General features: G+C 41.5%; 1 protein-coding gene across 7 annotated transcripts in view; it reads left to right on the top strand.

Annotated features, from left to right (window-relative positions):
• robo2 (roundabout, axon guidance receptor, homolog 2 (Drosophila)) overlaps positions 1–14579 on the top strand; it is a 293914-nt gene extending 279335 nt beyond the window's left edge. For 6 of the 7 annotated variants that reach the window (XM_054596738.1, XM_054597416.1, XM_054598804.1 and 3 more), the window contains 8 exons: positions 540–699; positions 3018–3281; positions 4230–4444; positions 8410–8592; positions 9074–9232; positions 9420–9686; positions 11081–11275; positions 11552–14579. In XM_054596738.1, coding sequence (XP_054452713.1) covers positions 540–699; positions 3018–3281; positions 4230–4444; positions 8410–8592; positions 9074–9232; positions 9420–9686; positions 11081–11275; positions 11552–11553 — 1445 coding nt within the window. In that variant the 3' untranslated portion in view covers positions 11554–14579. The remainder of the gene's footprint in view (positions 1–539; positions 700–3017; positions 3282–4229; positions 4445–8409; positions 8593–9073; positions 9233–9419; positions 9687–11080; positions 11276–11551) is intronic. The other variant, XM_054599566.1, reaches the window with a different exon arrangement.
• The last annotated feature ends 433 nt before the right edge of the window (positions 14580–15012 follow it).

Below are 15012 nucleotides of genomic sequence, written 5' to 3'. Positions count from 1 at the left end.
AAGTAGTAATAGACTCTCAGTGAATTCCATTAGGGACACACTGACACTACACAAGCCATTCATTATGATGATGCTGTGAAGTGAGATATTTCATTGTGAAACCCAAAGCCTGGTGTGAAAGGGGACACTGAGGGATGGGTGAAGCACAAAGGTCTGCCTCAACCTCGTTTACTGCCGTTCACTCCTGTTTCTATGGAGATTTGAGGCTTTTCAGCCAATTAATCAATGGATGCAAGCTTTTCATCCTGCAACCTTGAGCTTTTCTATGTAAGCGCTGACAGGCAAGAGCCCATTGAAATCTTGTGTTTGAAATTGTGAAATTGCGAGTTTCTTGGGGTATGTTGAAACTGAGTCCTAATTGATCTGTAATCTAAGTATGGACTAAATTGAGTTTCTTCTGGATACACATTTGTCACACGGCAAGAGTAGCTACTGTAATTTGCAATGCTATCCCACTTGTATATTCGTTTTTAATGGATTTTCTTTTACAATCTAATTTTCAATGACTGTGTCTCTAAATGCAATCTGTCCTTGTGTAGGTGGAAAGGGAGGAAAGAAGAAGAAGACCAAGGCTAGCTCCAAACCCACCAAAGCCAATGGATCCAACTGGGCCAACGTTCCCCTCCCCCCTCCCCCTGTTCACCCTCTCCCTGGCACTGAGATGGACCATTATCCCAATGAGCATCATGATGGAGGAGGGTATGTCTACTTTGGCATTAAACAAATATCAATACCATATTTGGATATGAACAGCGTTCAGTGCAGGACAAAACATGACTGATGTTGCACAGTTTTATTTTTACCTCATGATCAGATATTGAAGCCTGGCACATTGCGCAACTTGAGAGTAGACAGGAAACTGACAAGCTGAAGTTAAGGACCATCTGTAAACTGAATGCAAGATGGCGGAGACAGCTTTTTTGTTGTGTCTATATATTTAGCATTTATTTTTATTTACTTCCCATCTTATATACACAACCTTTAGTTTTAAAGGAAAATCATGCAAAACGGCCCAAAGCAATTCTTACATGTATTTGTTCATTCCTTCTGTTCTATTTCAGTTAGTTAACCCTTTTTCCACCCAAGTCACTAACAGTTGCACAGCTTGTATTTATCAGTGTCGGTATATATATTTAAGTATGATATAAGTAAATTTAGGGAAATGAAACATGTTGTTAGAAATGTAATTTTGTATATTTTGTGGGAAGCTAAACCTATACATACGCTGAGTGGTAAAAATGTCTGTAGAAAACAATTGAACACAGAAATATCATGGCAGTGTAGACAATTTATAACGATTTTGCGCATAAACCCTGCCAATATCCAAAACATCCACACATTCATTTGTGAAATAAGATAGTAGCTTTGCCATACACCCCCAGTGTCTACTGAATGTACATCATAGAGATTGCCATCTCTGTTGTATATGCACTTGAGCATGCATATTGTTGTCAATGTGTTGTTTCGTCCTGACTACCTCAGTAGCAGAGAATCTAGTGTCACGCTTGCTGGAACAAAAAAGACAGTGTTTGCCAACGCAAGCAACACCACACATTTCTGTGTGCAATTACAGGGTTTAGCTCTGCTTTCTCTGCAGCTAATTACTGTACTACTGTACATCTGGAGAAAAGTGAAGGATCAATGTCTCTGCAGGCAGCCAGATACACACACATTCTCACTTATAAAAGCTTCCACACAAAGGCTCAAATACAGATGGCTGCAGATCAAACTATTTGCTGATCCTGTCTTCAATCTATGGGAAGACTTCATCACTGGGAAATAAATAAAGGATAAAAAAAAAAATGTTCGAGCAGTCTCCTGCTGCTTCTAGCCTGTAGACACACAGATGGTTTCAGATTAATCTATCTGCTGAATTCCTTAGTGGGGGAAAAAATGATAATTGCATTGTTTCATAAGAGAAAAGCGAGAGACAGACGGACAGAGGGGAGGATTTATACCTGCACATTGTTATCCCTCTAAATGTAAAAAGCTGCTGGGTTCTTATAGATGTTTGATGCAATTCTAATCACTTTTTTAGTTTATCGATACACAAATTACATTATTTTTTTTTATTTTTTAAATCACCTGACACATTTTGAACTTTCCATTTAGTTTAATTAATCGCATACTTTACTGTAGGTACAAAGTAACAGAGGCTTATTTAAGTGATGCTCTGTGTGTCTCTCTTTATTCCAGTAGGTGCTATGTCCTCTTACTCCTATTCCCAGTGTGGAAGAGTCATCTGCTTTAATAGGCTATCTGGCAAATGAAGAGTCCTGGGCACTGTAAATCTGTGGCTGCTCTTAATGGCTGCAGATTAAAACAGTTATGTCCTATGGAGTGTGCACTGACAAATTTCTTTAATGAACATTTTCTTTATGGCTCATATTATTTCAGCATGTATAAGCACAGCTATGAGGAAGTGAAGCCTGACTGCCTCCATTATTCCACTCAGGACTGTCGTATAACACATCATTTTCTGAAAGTTGGACAAGGTCACAAAGCTTTATGTTTAGTATAGAAGAATTTCTCTTAAAACATTTTTTATTAGTGATGTCTGCTGTTCCCTCCTTTTCCAGTAACCTTAAAATTCATGGAGAAAAATTAAATATCACAAACCCTAATGTAGTTCTGTTTCTGTCCATGGGTATTTTCCAATTTAGTTTTTCATTTAGCATAGCATTTAAATAAATGAGCTGTGTTTAATATGTGTGATGCATTAGCATATTTTGGTTGTGGTGACTTATATTCTTCAACACAGATGTTCAGAGTAGAGCTGAAATGATTGGTTGATTCATTGGTCATTTTTTTTATCAAAATACTGATCATTCTCTGATTTCATTTTCTTAATTGTAAGGATTTTATACTTTTTATCATGAATCAATATTTTCTGGCATTTTGTAGATTAAATTCAAAAAAAAAGTTAGTTACAGCCGCAGATCATACTAAAGATTGGATACACAATTTTACAACTGTAAGAACTTTTGTCCAGTAAACATCTCTTCTTCTTACATCAGGTATGAGAGTGATGGTTGGGGCCCGCCCATGCCCGTGCAGACCTATCTTCACCAGGGCATGGAGGATGAGCTGGAGGAGGAGGAGGAGAGGGTTCCCACCCCGCCCATCCGAGGAGTTGCCTCCTCCCCAGCTGCTGTGTCTTTTGGACAGCAGTCCACAGCCACCCTCACCCCTTCTCCTCGGGACGAGATGCAGCCCATGCTTCAGTCCCATTTGGATGAGCTGACCAGAGCATACCAAATGGACATGGCAAAACAGACATGGTAAACATTGCAGCATTAACACAGCATTATAAATTATCAATCTATCTATCTATCTATCTATCTATCTATCTATCTATCTAGAAAGATATATTGTCATATAGATAATAATATATGTGTTGTTGTCGTTTTGAATTGCATACTGTACATTCTGTTCTGCATTTATGCTGCCAGGATTGATTTTGGTCCTGCAGTATTCTTCATGTCAACTGTATGTGCAGTGGAGATAAACCCATTAATCATTTCATTTTAATGGGCCCATGCTACCACTTAGGCAACTACTGTATTTTGCCCACTCGAAGAGACACAATTTCTTCCCCACGGTTGTTTACTCCCCCTCCACACCCATGCGGCACATTCCATTGTTGTTGTGCTCATGTAAGTCAGATGAAGGCCATGCCTCATTCTGTCGGCAACGCAGAGAGACTGGCATTCATTCATAATAGTGAAGTGGGGGGGTTGACAGGGAAGCCTTGTCAGGAAGGAGATGTCATGTTACCCAGTAATGACTATGTTGGTTAGAGAGCATCTCTGACAACACCAGAGGGCCAGTAATTACAACCAATTCCCACTGCAAACCGCGTCAAAGACATTGCACTCCTCAAACAAATGCGCCTGTCAGCAGAGCGGGTTGCCACTGAGGTGACAGCCATGTGTCGACAGGCCTAGAGAGCATGCCTTTGTACCATCCACAGCAGCAATTAGCTGGTCATTGTGTTAGCATGCAAGCTGCACTGTAGAATTAGTGGAATTGTCCAAATTTATTCATCGCTTCAAATATGAAAGAGGTCTCTAAAATTAGCCGTGCCCTTCCACATCCTTATTTTTCCGCCTTCCTGTGGCATAGAATATTCCCTTTATTCTCTTTACTTTCATCCTTCTTCCACATTCCTTGATATGTACTGTTTGTGGATTCCAGTAGAGTAATCTGCTCTATCTTTCTCTTCCCAGGCACATGCAGGTAGGCTCACTTCCTCCCCAGGCTCCAGCTCCTCCAGTGGGCTACGTGTCGAGCACAATGGTTTCTGACCAGGAGACTGACCTGCCTGATGAGGATGAGGAGGAGGAGGAAGAGGAGGAGGATGAAGGCTATGGAGCCAGGCATCCCCGCGGCATTGAGCACACACCAGGGTCTAGCATGGACAACCTGGACAGCTCTTTAACAGGTAAGGTTGAATCTGAATTGTGGCTTTTGGGGATCTTCACTGTTGATGTACATATTTGTCAACCATATTGTGATGTATTCTAATACAGTATTTTTCTGCTATATTTATGTATACATTTATACAATTAAATAGTGTTATTATTTTTTGTTAAAACCCAAATTACTACAATCTAATTACTTCAAATGGGAAAACATTGGATTCCCATTGTTGCTACATCTTGTCTCACAGTGAATGGATTGTTGTTCCTGACATGTTATTCATCAGTCTGCTATGCTTTCATCTTTATGTGAACATGCTCACTGAGTGTCCCTCAATCAAGTTTTTTAAGCACTTTTGGCAGACTCTGGCAAATTATAATTATAATTTCCAAAAAAAATGAGATAAGAAAGTCCATGAATTTTAAACAGGATAGTGAGAGGGAAATTAAGAGGAGGGAAAGGCAAGGCGAGCAGGGGAGAGTGACTGTGATTTAACACGCACACAGCACCGGAGCCAGCGCCAGCGCCACCCATATCTTCCAGAGGAGATTTGAAATAAATTTCACGTGCAGGCTATTCCATTGCAGACTAGAGACACCATTTCCATTTTTACAACTCACTGAAAACTTTTACAGCCGTCTGTCAGGGGGACATATGAAGGGCATGACATTGCAGCAGCAGAGCTGGGTAGTGGACTGCTGATGTCTTACTGACCAGGCCACGCTTTCCATCTGTAAACTAGAGGGTCAAACTGGGAGGATATTTCTGAAAAAATCTGTGATACTTGGCTATCATGCACTACAAGGACTATTTGCTATAAAAAAAAAATGCTTTGTGTGTATCTGGTTTTTAAATGAAGATAGTGATTACTAAAAAATAGATCCATATTGGGAAATTGAAGGGTGGAAAGAAACAGGGAGCAAGCAGTAAATATAGTGTATCTAAAGGTAGAAGAGCTGAGCCAGATGAGAGAGAAAGCATGAGAATAGGAGGGTTGACAGCGCTGCATGTTGGTCTGCCCTGTCAGTGGCAGCCCTAAAGAGTAGTTTTCCATGGGGTGATGGAACAGTGGTTTTGGTTACGCTGACACATGCTACTTGCTGATGTATTTAGAGGAATATAAAGCAGCAACCGGGCTCTAATCTACTGCATCTCTCCCCCACTGTATTACTCTGAAGACAGCACTATTTCTTCTTATCTTTCTGCAAGTCTGCCTCGCGCCCCCGATCGTTTTACAACACAGACACGGTTCCAGCTCCGGGGTTAGCAGGAGGAGAGGGGAAACTGCTGAGATTTATTGTGGCCACCATTTTGAGGCTATACAAATAGGGGAAGGGAGGAGTGAGATTCCTGTCGAGCCCTGCTTGATATATATGTCATTGTTTTAATAATATGGAAATAGCTCTGTTTTCATAATGTTATTACCAGAGGCCAGTAAATCTCACATTTTCACAGATGCCCCAGAAAGTAAGCCAGCCTTCTCCTTTGGGGCCATTTTTTTCTCCAGCAGATTGTCTGCACATGCTTTCCAATGTGTTTTCTATTCTCTGCTATAATAAACCACATTATTTTAACAGTTTAATGTAAATCCTGATGTTGTGGTGGGTATTGCAGACCTATGTCTTGCTTGAGCCTCAGAGATGAAGTGAACACATAGATATTTCCTGGCTTTGTGTGTAGGTGTTGTAGGTTGTGTAAAGCTGAGATGTGGTAGCAGTGAGGCCGTTACTCCTACTGTTCTGGCCGATTACCCTCCCATAAAGTCTTGCCAGGTTTGTGAGGAGCGGGGTCACGTCTCCTTACGGCAGGTAGAGGCGCCTGCTCGTCAGGGGGAATGGTTTTCCTGCTTAACGACATGCAGATTAGGGTTCCTGTCAGTATAAATCGGTTTTAGTGGCAGGAGGGACCTGGGCTGGGTTTTACTGCCCACCCAAACCTTCGCCCTATACTGGCCTTCGTCTAACGGTGCTAGGAGCATGAGAGTTGGCAGCCAGTGGTTTTAAGAGCGCATGGCTTTGGTCCATTGCTCTGGTTCAAGACATGATAAAATGACAGATCCCTTGTGTAAACCTTTGTCTGGAGCTACAGAAGAACCACATTTCTAGGGCAAAAAGAAAACTTGATTGAATTTTTTATCAAATGATGTGACAATGATCACAGTTTGATTGGACTGCTATTTCTGAGAATAGGAGTGCTCCAGAGGTTCAGAAGGAGAAAGTGGCAGTTAGTGCAACTGAAAAGTCATTCTGTGATGTGATTTGCTGAGGCAGTGTTCCTTCACTGAGCCGGAGGAGTTGGAAGCTTCAGTGCTTTGGCTGGCACTGCCTATACTTCAATATCTGCTCTATTCTTTGTGGGAGGATTGAACCCAGTGGAATTGCTGTCTTTCTTTCTTGGAAAAAAAAACTCTTAGAAAAGGATTTCAAAGAAAATAGATAGGCAAGATGGAGGGTTGGAAGTAGTTACTGCCTTGGATTTCAGTTAGCGCTGTAAAAATGGGTTGTGTAAGGCGTTCTCCACCTTATGCAAGCTTCCATTTTATGGACGTTAACATTAATCTGAAAACATTTCACTGCAATAGGAGTGAAACTCTGTTGCAACTTCAGCTGTTGAAGGTGCAATTCCCTAAAGTCATGTCCAGTGAAAGCGTCTGCTAAATGTAATGTAATGTAATGACTGAGTAACCACCTCTATGAGACATGTAATTTAAGGTATATATATATATGATTTTGTGATTTTGTATCACACTGACATTTTAATAAATCCTGCTGCCCTATCGCTCCCTCTACAACCTTTACCTCTACAACCACCTCCCCGGTTATCAGTTTGCTCAATCACATCACTCTTGTGTTCGGTCCGAGGGAGCGATAGTGTGTGTGAGCAGAGCACTTGGGTTCGTGCCACTTGAGCAAAGTCTGCCAAACCAGTCCCACTGAAAGCTGTCACATTAGCTGACTGTTCTCCGTGTTTTTGCTTGCCAAAGTGGCATATTTTTTAATGGCAGGCTGATACTTTTATATTAAAAGCGCTGGCCTTGCTTTTTAAGTGAAGAAAAAAGCATCAAAGCATGAAGAAATACTTACAGTAGCATAAATGTATAAGCCAAAAGTCTTCATTATGCGCATGCTTTCGATCCTGTCAAATACCTAATTTTGTTTGTTAAGAAGGGTATTGATTTTATCTCCCATCTAAGTATCTTCAAAGTAACACTCATGAGTAGAGGTGTCTTAAACCACAGTAAGTGATCTCCTAGATTTTGTCCTAAACGTATCTCTTTTCATAGAAAATGTCGCAGCTATTAGAAGGTGGTGGCTGTGCATTTTTAAACAGCAATAAAGAAAACTGTATATGCACACCACCAGGTGTTCGATTCAATACACTGGTTTAAGAGATGCTTCATCTGTGTCACCTGAGGCAGTTTTTTAGCTAAGTCTGCGCTGCACAGGTGCGCTCATTGTTTCTTTATCAAAAGAAGAGCAAAAATTCTGGTGTGTGTGTGTGTGTGTGTGTGTGTGTGTGTGTGTGTGTGTGTGTGTGTGTGTGTGTGTGTGTGTGTGTGTGTGTGTGTGTGTGTGTGTGTGTGTGTGTGTGTGTGTGTGTAATATGTATTAAGCATGTGTTTGTAGTAGATGAAAGAGAACAGGTCAGAACAGAATGACGATACAAAAGCACTCACCTGCAAGACTGGAAATGCCCTGCAGCAAGTCTGGAATAATTTAAGTGTAGGAGGTTAATATTACCTCTGTTTTAAAATAGCACTCAAATGAGTTCATCAATCTCAATGCAGAATCACAGCGCAGGTGTTCAAAATGCCACGTAATATGTCCATAAAGATTTTGGCCGCTAGGCTGAAAAGTATGAACATGATGGGGTTGAATTTGAGTGTTTTGAAATAGAAAAAAAATATTAATTCTCTCACACACACACACACACACACACACACACACACACACACACACATCTTTTGAAACCTGCGGTGTTCCACAGGCTCCATGGTGAATGGGTGGGGCTCAGCCTCGGAGGATGACCGTAATTTCTCCAGCCATAGGTCCAGTTTGGGCAGTTCGTCTGATGGCTCCATCTTTACCCACTGCAGCTTTGCCCAGGCCCTGGTGGCCGCGGCAGACAAGGCAGGCTACCGCATTGAGGGCACTAGCCTCAGCAAGAGAGGTTGGTGTGTGGAGACCAGCTAAACACTGCCCGACTGGAACTTCTACCAGTGGCCGATTTTTCCCTTCTGCTCTGATTTTTCTTCCATAATGTTGGCTAAATATTGGATTTCCTCTCTGCTGCTTTCGGACGCTGTGCCCAGGTTGTGCATGGCACCTGTTGTACGTGGCTGGACTACAGATATCTCCCTATCCCTAACTTTAACTCAGTTCCTCTGAGACTCATCTGGCTTTGCACTCTGGCTTTCTTGGGTTAAATGAGTTATGACTGGGTGATGTGTTATACTTGCAACCCTTTGCAGGCTTTACCAGAACTCTTTCTCCTCTAATGAAAATCTTTACCTTTGTTTCCTAATAGGTTTTTGAATCTTGATTGTTAACCTCTACCTTTCTTGGTGACAGCCTCAGCTCCACTGTCTAGGTGTTGGCTCCTTATTGGGTTTATTAACCAGCTGGCTTGTGGTCCTGTATCCCTCCTGCAGGTAAAGGCTTGTCCCACAGGCCCCGGCCCGGCAGTCCATTCTCAACAGATGGCAGCACAGTCGGCACACACAGCTTGGGCCACCAGAGGGCCACCAGGCCCACACGCAAACCCCGAAGCCAGGGCACAGCACCCCACCGGAGAGATGCTGGTGCTGACGGTGAGGCAGCGACTGAAAACACATTTTAAATAGTTTATGCAGAAGGTTTTCTGAAACATCTGTTGTTCTGTATGATTTTGGATGGAAATGTGTCTGGGCAGTCTTAAGTTTTTTACTAGTAATCTACATCTAATAAGTAATTTATGGCCTCATTTGATATATTCTTTGGGTTTCCCCTCTGCCACAGACCTACCTCCTCCTCCTGAGCCTCCCCCCTGTCAGGGCCAGGGCCGTATCCAGGGGGCCCGCAGTGTAAGCAGCGTGGCACCACCTGCAGATAAGAAGGCTTCATCTCTGGAGCGCCCGCCTATGTTGGGACCCCTGTCCGGGCCGGATGACATGAAGAGCTCAATTGACAGACAAACTCGCACTTCTCTCGAACATCATCGCCAGGTTCAGGACAGGCTGGGCTCCGTGGACCGAACTGATGATGGGCGCAGGGGACACAAAACAGGTACAGTTGAAACGAGACTGAAGTCTTCCGCCAGGCCAACGGCCCTGTTAAGTTTTTAAACACTTCATGCTCAATAACATGTTAAAGTTAGCATGCAAGTTAAAATGCTTGCAATTCCAGTCTCTTCATGTTTAGCATGCAATGTAATCATGTCAACGTTAGCATGTTATCATGCTTTTTACCATTAAGCTGAAGGTCTTTTGAGGCTGTAGTTTGGTATTTGCGTTTTAAAGTACAAGACATTGCTGCTAGCATGGTTACAACAACTTCATGGAGGCCAATCACATATGTTTTTGGATAGCGCACTCTTGGCTTTATACAACAACCTACCCTATTTATTTCTCAAAATTAAGGGCTAACAAAATTACGTGTAATATATACCAACTCTGCACCACATTCCAACCTAACATAATCCATTAAATGATTCTGCAATTTGTTGCTAAGGAAATACAACATCTAGGCTTCACATTTTAAACAAATGTACATTATTATAGCAAGAAAACAACAAGGACACAGGAGTTTTGCTGCCGCTGTGGCTTGACAGTGAGGGATTTTTCTCTGAGTTCTTGTGTTGAAGTTAGCTTGCATGCTGCGATGAGAATGGGCTCCCATGAACAGATTGCACTGTCTGCCACTTGCTCTGGTTTCCAGAATCCCCCCTCAGCCTCCCCAATGGCCCTGTAACTGTTGCCAATATCATCCTGCTCCGCTCCAAGTAAGGCAGGAGGCCCCAGCAACTGAAATGCTCTCTAATCGCTTCGGCTTTCTTTTCACACACAAACAGCAGCCACTCTACACCCCATCTGTGCGTGTCTGTGCTCATGTGTGTGACTGCGTGCGTGCATGCGTGTTTGTGACCATTAGAGCTCTCCATGCTGTGCGACCTGCACTCTTTGTGCCAGGTCTCCCTCAGACAGTTAATCTGAGACTGTGAGACAAAGACAGGTGCCACAATCAGCATCTTGAAAAAAAACCCATAGGTGAATTCCCATATGTGTCAGAGTGCTGACTGATTCACAGTAGAATCCACTGAGGTCGGGGCAGACTCTATTACAGTCATTAGCGGAGCAGTGGGGAGCGGTTTGATGAGATTTCACGCAACGACGGAGACTGCTGAGGGTCAATGTTATGCTGCGCCACAGCAGCCAGAGGTCCCTCTCTTATTGTATTTACCCCGTCATAAGGCTGCTAGCTGCAAGGCCATGTGTGAGGCTGAGAGTCCTCTCTGTGGCACGCCCTGGCATAGCCTGTTGGCACCACCACTCTGCAGATGTCGGGGGGGGGGCAAAGTACTCTTTGTCTCCATGCATCAGATGTTAGATGTGTTTCACTGCAACAATAAAAGTCACATGTTGTGTCTGCTTTTCAAACTTTTAGTATGCCTGTGTTTTCAGAGGACGGGTGCCTGCCATACAACAAGCCATGCTTTCCCTCCCCCGGTGCCCAAAGCTCCTCTGGCACAGCCTCCTCCAAGGGCTCGACAGGGCCACGCAAGGGCGAGGGTCCACGACAGCCACAACAGTGGACCGCCACAGAGCACGCTGAATTCCTGGGGACCAATGGACAGGGACAGTACCTGGGAGAGTTATGTGAGTAGCCACGTATTTTACCACAGTGTCTTACAATATACGGCACTTCATGGATTGTGAAAAAAAGCAACAACTTCACTTTGAAAGCAAGACTATGGGAGGTGACTACAACTGGCTGTTGGCTGAGTAGTTAAGGCACAGAACTCCCCATAAAACTGTAACTCTTTTCTGCTACGTTTAGTGAGGTTTAGAGTTGATTCTGATACCCCAAAATATGTTTTTCCATTTCCTAAATAAACCTGCCATTTTTTATTTTATTTTCCTTCCTTACCACAGAGTGATCTGCCTGGGACGTGAACTGGAAAAACCCTGGTCTGTCCTCAAAAGAATGAGGCCCTCCTTGTCGGGGCAACGAACTTTGTCCTCAGAGGGAAGGATTGCAGTAGAGGGCACTACAGAGAAAAGCAGTGTCACAGAACTGTAAATGTGATGTATAGACACAGACATACTGTACATCTCACTATGTTTTTCGTCCTCAAGAAAATATTTTCCACCTCCTACCTTACTGTAATTTTCTTTTTGTTAGAAAAAGGCAAGTAAACAAAAAAAAAAGAAAACATCTATACGAGAACCCAAATTTTCTGGTAAATGCCCTTGGGGAAAAGGGAATTTTGTTTCCTGTAAATATATTCTTTAACTTGTTGTTGCATTGCTATGCAAGCCTAATTCAGTTTGAGCTTTTTATTTCCATATACAGGAACAGTTGGTTTTATCTGGTATTTGTATTATATGTGAATTGAGTGGCTATTGTGCCATAAAATAATTGTTTTATAATCCATTGTTTGTTAATACTTACCATTAATTATTATCATTATTATTATTAATTATTGTTTTTGCACTGCAATTTTGGTGATAAGCACAAAAACATAGCTCCTGCTGACATGAAGAACCGGAATAATATGTGAAGAGGAGTTTCTGTACTGTAAAGTAAAGAGAAGAAAATTATATACTAATGTACAGAGAGATATTAAAGAGTACGGCTTTGCTCGCAGACGGCAACAAAAAAGGGCACCCATTTCCATGGTTGAGTCTAATTGGGTGGCAAACAGACAAGGTTCCCGAGGGTCTGAAGGGCAGAGATGAGGCTAGAATAGTACACAGAGGATAGTGTATTACTGTAGGAGACCGAGTTGATTATTTAATTTCTAATTAACTGTCCAAAAACAGTTGTTTGATTTAAGAAACAATTAGTGGTCAATGCTTTGGGCAACTCCAGGCATTGCTCTGTTTTCAGAAACAGACTAAGGGAGTTTTTTTTTTTAATTTTTTACACAAGGTAATATATTTCAAGTTTAGTTTTCATAATTTACTGCCTAAATGATTTTACTACACTGAGTTTACGCTCCTTATTCAGTATAACGGCACACAAACGATAAAACAGCCAAAAGGGAGGTGAAAGGAATGAAATTTGTCCTTGTGATGTACATCAGTCATAGCACTTACAGAGGCAGATTTATAATTCTTCTGTAGCCTTAATAGGTAAGCAGACATCACAAAGGAGTATTTCTTGGGATGAGTAGCAATGATACTCCCAAACCTGCCTAAAAAAACAGTGGAGCATAATTTGTTTACATCTTTTGTGATTTAGATTTTATGTTCCATCAATTTAATATTGTTTGCTTTTTAAAGCACTTACTGTTTTATGTTTGTCATATTATTTGTGGTATAGTACCATCCACGAAAACAACACATTAACCTGTTCCGTCCAGCTAAGTGCTGTTAAAATAAGGTAATTTATTAAAACGGTTGTTGCTGTAAAGGTTGGTGCCTCAGTTACCAATACACGTAGGTCAGCACAGCCTTGTGTCAATAACTTTGAGAAGAAATGGTGTGTGTACGATTTACAAAGTAGCTTAGAGTCACTGTTTGATCCCAAAAAGTGACAATGGAGAAAAGCCTTGTATATTAACTAGCAGGCCCCACTGCCTCCATGTCTACAGCCACAGTGTGGAGCAGAACACTTTCTTTCTGCCTGACCGCCACAAAACACACACTTATCATCTGCCGCTTCCGACTTCTCAGCCTCTGAATCTCAATTTTTTGTCTTTTCAGACAATGTTTTTATTGGTTGTCCTTTTTTAATGAAAAGCTTGTTTCTTTGTATGCCTTTTATGGACTCCTAAACGCTGCTTACAACAATGTTTTCAATATAATGTTCAGGATTTTTGTGGTTAACTGACTGTTTGTTTTGTCTTTTTTTGTACTGCTAATGTTGATAAAAGGGGGGTGGAAACTAAAGGCCGTCAGATGCTGTTGTACTGTTGTCGTCATGCCATCGTCATTTTAAATCATCCACCCAGTGGCCAGTGTTCTGGAAATGAGGTGCAAAGAGTATCTCAGGTTATTTTACATTCTGGTGGTGTTTATGTATGTGTATATATGTGTATATATCCATACGCATAGCCACTTGATTATGCCATTCCATTTGCATTGACAAGAATATCCCTCTCTCATGTCCAATTCTGTCGTCCCCTCTTTTCTTTTTCTGCTGTGGATTTTGATTCTGAATATAATGTGCTGGTTCATCCACCTTAAGACAAGATGTCAGTAAAAGAACATACCAAATTAAGATTGATATTTCTAATGTCTAATGCGTTTTAGTGTCTCTTTAATACTCATTGTCTTCTTTTGAATCACAGTGTCGTTTTGTATTTATTAAAATGATAATAAAAGTATATTGTGAAATATGCATAAAGATTGGTGGAATATAATATGTGTTTTTCGTTCCTTGTAAAGTTTGCTATCAGAGCCGAGCAGCGAGGCCATAAGGAGATGATAGGCACACTGGGCTCACAGCACGGTGAGATGCCGGGTCAGTAGTCGTCTGAGTCACTCTTCGTCCTGCATGTTCACCACACTGCTCCTCTCATGTCAAAACTAAAGCAACTTGAAATCGTATTGAACACAAGGAGCAAAAACGCTCACAATTTGCTTGTCAAGACAATAGAGAAAATGTCTTTTTGGAAGGATGAAAGTACTTTGGCTTTCCCTCTCTTTTGTTCATTTTCTCAATATTGTTGATTCTTTGTAGCCTATCTGTGTGTTGCCTTTTTGCTATAAAAGATTAAAAATGATGACAAAAAGAGAAAGTTGTTGGGTGAAGTCTTTCTGTACAGTATGGGGTGTGGTGACACTCCGATCCAATGCCATTTCTACAGTACATCTGCTTTTTTTTTTTCTGTAAACCACCTTCTGTATTCACTTGCATGTCCTTGTCCAAGAAGAGAGTGGATCAAGAAAATAAACTTTTACAGTCTCATTCCCAAGTCCTGTAAGATAAATCCATGTTCTTTTATTTCCTTGTACCTGGATCAATATCAAATAAAATATTTTTGAAAAATGATATTGCCTAAAAGGATGTTTGTTTTATGGATATTAGAAAGACTGGGGGGAATGATATGTCAAAAGAAAAAAAAAAAGTAAAAAGGTCTCTTAGCTGTAATATTTTTGTTTTTGTAGACTGCTTCCTTATACTCTAGCTAAGACAATATGAAAAATGGCAAGTGTGTCTGCTTGTCCAAAAGCATGCTTCCTGTGATATCTTGATAGTATTTCACCCAGCAACAATGTGCGTGTAGTCATTTTGTTCAGTGTGTGTGTGTGTGTGTATACATATGCACTAGAGATGTGTAGCCTACTCTGTGATTGCGAGCTCCTGACTCAGCTGTGCTTTTTATGTCAAACCAATCCCTACCTTGATCCTTCTAGAGGAGCAGCTTCAAACACAAATCCAAATC

The sequence above is a fragment of the Anoplopoma fimbria genome, chromosome 1, assembly GCF_027596085.1.
Source record: "Anoplopoma fimbria isolate UVic2021 breed Golden Eagle Sablefish chromosome 1, Afim_UVic_2022, whole genome shotgun sequence".
Classification (NCBI taxonomy): domain Eukaryota; kingdom Metazoa; phylum Chordata; class Actinopteri; order Perciformes; family Anoplopomatidae; genus Anoplopoma; species Anoplopoma fimbria.
The sequence above is the reverse complement of the archived record's forward strand: the minus strand, read 5'-3'. Positions and strand labels throughout refer to the sequence as shown.